At 29.3% G+C, this 2,971-nt stretch overlaps 1 protein-coding gene across 1 annotated transcript; it reads left to right on the forward strand.

Annotated features, from left to right (window-relative positions):
* The first annotated feature begins 299 nt into the window (after positions 1-299).
* LOC133174894 (uncharacterized) lies at positions 300-2,150 on the forward strand. Its single transcript, XM_061310021.1, has 4 exons — positions 300-473; positions 834-1,041; positions 1,333-1,476; positions 1,834-2,150. The coding sequence occupies exons 2-4, from the start codon at positions 846-848 to the stop codon at positions 1,995-1,997; spliced, it is 504 nt and encodes a 167-aa protein (XP_061166005.1). The 5' UTR covers positions 300-473; positions 834-845; the 3' UTR covers positions 1,998-2,150.
* Positions 2,151-2,971: the final 821 nt, after the last annotated feature.

A 2,971-nucleotide genomic window follows, 5' to 3' on the forward strand; every position in this document is an offset into this window, starting at 1 on the left:
CGTTTCAATGTATTATCTTTGAATTTAACTAATTCACAATTGCAAATGCAAATGTATAAAGATTAAACTGCAGTGAAAATTTCAATATAAAGTAAAATCTTGTGTTCTCAAACACCATATCGTTAACTTGTTTTCTTTGTAAAATTTATTGTGGTTCATTGCTAATAACCATCAGAGTTCCACAAATCAATCCAAAGAGTAGACACTTCGTCCCAGCCATAAAAACATAAATTGTCTAATATGGAAAGATATTTAGATCAAGCATATCAACTCTTTCTTGGGCATGGCAAAATTCTTCCTCTTGACAACAGTTTCTTAACTTTTAAAACAATTCTTGTGCGCCATGATTAGAAAGGAAATTCAGAAAGAACTTGTATGATCAGCAGTGTGGACGTTTAAAGAAATACAACTGGTATTTGGACTGAACAAGATTTTGAAGAAAGGAAATTTTTTTTTAAGGTTACAGAAATCAGGTAGTCAGAAATCCTAGTATTTCATTGATACATCTTAGAAAAATGCATGTATAATAAGAAAATTTCAATTCTTCATTTAAATGAAAATAAAAGAAGACTGATTTTGCCGGATATAATAAATGTATTTTAAAGAATTGTATTTATACGTTCGTTTTAATCGAGTTTAATGATATTTGCAAAATTCTTATGCTTTAAGTAACAACTCAGAAAAGACGCTGGTTGTTAGCAAAATGTAATAAACTATCAAATGCAAGTGGTTTAATTAATTACAAACAAACTTAACTTCTGCAATCATACTAGGTTAAAAATCCAAAGACAAGTTATTAACTCATAAGAGCAAAATTTTCTTACTGCATTTAGGATTTCGGAAATATGGACGCCTCCAAAATTTTGCTTCTTGCAGTTGTTTTAACTGCATGTGCAGTCGTCTTTCAAGTGATCGGCTTAGCCTCACCATACTGGATTTTTGCTGATTTACCATCTAGTAAAATTTATTCTGGTCTCTGGAAGACTTGTCTTGACGTAGAAGGAGTTGATTCCGCTTGCACAGATCTAAAAAATGCAACCGGTACGTATAATACTTAGGTTTTTTTTTTTTTTTTTAATAAATTAAACACGCTCTATGATTTGATATACTCTTTAGTCTAACTATGATTAATTCATGAAAATGGAACTTGAATAAATGATCCTGAGGTATTATGTACATGGAGAAAATTCCCTTAGTGAGTAATTAATGTCAATTTGCATGATGTGTTTGAACTTTTATTTGTCAATAAAATAAATAAATAAAGATACTAATGAAAATTATTCTAAAAAGTACATAGCCTAGGAAACAATAACAAAAATCCTATCCTTACAGACTGGTTAGAAGCAGTCAGGGCTATGAGTATCCTAGGTTTTCTGGCTCTCCTGGTTTCTGCAGTAGCTACAGCTTTAAAACTTTTTATCATGAATGAACAGAAACCAATTCTTATTGTTGCAATTGTTACAGCTTTTGCCGGAGGTAAGAAAAATAAGAGAAGAATATATTTAATCTATAAAGCTGTATCACTTTTTAATTCTGTTATTTTTTTTATTATTATTTTTAATTATAACACATTGAAACAATGAATGAAAAGTTTTGACACTGGTTTTTAAACCAGATCTGAAAATAAAGCTTTTGCAAGGAATATATTCTTTTTTTTTGGCTTATGAGAAAAAGCAACAGAAAAGGAGCGGAAATCATTCATACTGGGTTTATTTTCTCAATAACAGATTTTTTTTTCTATATATCAAGCTTTCCAATAGATATTGGTACCTAAACGATTATGATGGGTAAAATAAGAAGATTTTTCAAAAATTCCTTCATTTTGCATTGTAGCTGCCTTCATTTTGATTTCAATAGCCGTCTATGCAGCCAAAATGAGCGAATTGAATACTGGAGATATCTACAAGTTCCACTTTGCTTTTGCCTTTTGCATCTTAGGAATGTTGGCAGGGCTTGGAGGTGGCGTCCTGATGTTGATAGAGATGATGAAAGGATGAATTCCAATGATAATTTTTTCCATGAAAGGGACATTTGTAATTGTGCGAAAAACGTAATATTTGAAATTGTAAATATCCGTATTTGCATTGTGTATTTGTAACTTAAGAAAATGCTTTTAATGCCTTCAACGCATATAAAACAGAGTACAAAGATCTTATCAACAATGTTATGAATCATCCAACATTGAGATTTCTTTTCATTACATCATTTACATATATAAATGTACATATACCGTATTAAGTCTGTGCATCTGGTAGATGACTAAACTGGTTACGTTTTCTTCTACAGTTAATCAATTTCTTTAAATCTCGTAAAGTATTTTATTTGTTTGGGGTTTACACATATATTCTAATTTATAATTATGCTAATACAAATTCTTTTTTACAATTAATATTTATAAGTTGAAGCAAAAAAAAAAAAAAAAAAAAAAAAAAAAAAAAAAAAAAAGCAAAAACTTCATATAAATGTATGTTCTTTGACAACAATGATATACACTTTTGGTTAGATGACCTGAGCATACTCTTTCAGTATTTTATAAATATCCAATATCTTCACTTGTTATTTAAATTGATTTGTCTGCAAGTATTAACATTGAACATTTAAGATCTTGGACATATTAATAGTTAGATATTTTAGTTCATTTATTTCAAAGACTCCAAAGAATTTTTCCGATCGAATTTTATCCTTGTTTTCTGTCTGTCGCCATGCGTAAAATCTCAATAACAAGAAGGCAATAATACGTCAAACTGATATTCAAGCTTCATATGTAATGCAGATTTCAAGCACCGTGACAATATTGCGACTAAAATAATGGGATATGACACGTGGAAATATACATGCGTTAACTCCTAGAGGAACAATAAATTTTCACTTTATAAACTTTAAATCATACTTCTTTAATCTATAGATTAAATGTGTTGAAACCATTAAATTTAAGTTTTTTGCCACAATAAGTAATATCAAATTTCCCCTT

This window comes from Saccostrea echinata, unplaced genomic scaffold, assembly GCF_033153115.1.
Source record: "Saccostrea echinata isolate AGI-Se365-2 ecotype Australia unplaced genomic scaffold, CSIRO_AGI_Sech_v1 ptg000001l, whole genome shotgun sequence".
NCBI lineage: Eukaryota > Metazoa > Mollusca > Bivalvia > Ostreida > Ostreidae > Saccostrea > Saccostrea echinata.

Bases quoted from the DNA above. Each gene is read 5' to 3' on its own strand.
- LOC133174894 (XM_061310021.1), top strand. From the start codon at position 846: ATGGACGCCTCCAAAATTTTGCTTCTTGCAGTTGTTTTAACTGCATGT. The intron at 1,042-1,332 runs GTACGTATAATA...CTATCCTTACAG, and splicing joins AGATCTAAAAAATGCAACCG to ACTGGTTAGAAGCAGTCAGG. The intron at 1,477-1,833 runs GTAAGAAAAATA...TTTGCATTGTAG, and splicing joins TGTTACAGCTTTTGCCGGAG to CTGCCTTCATTTTGATTTCA.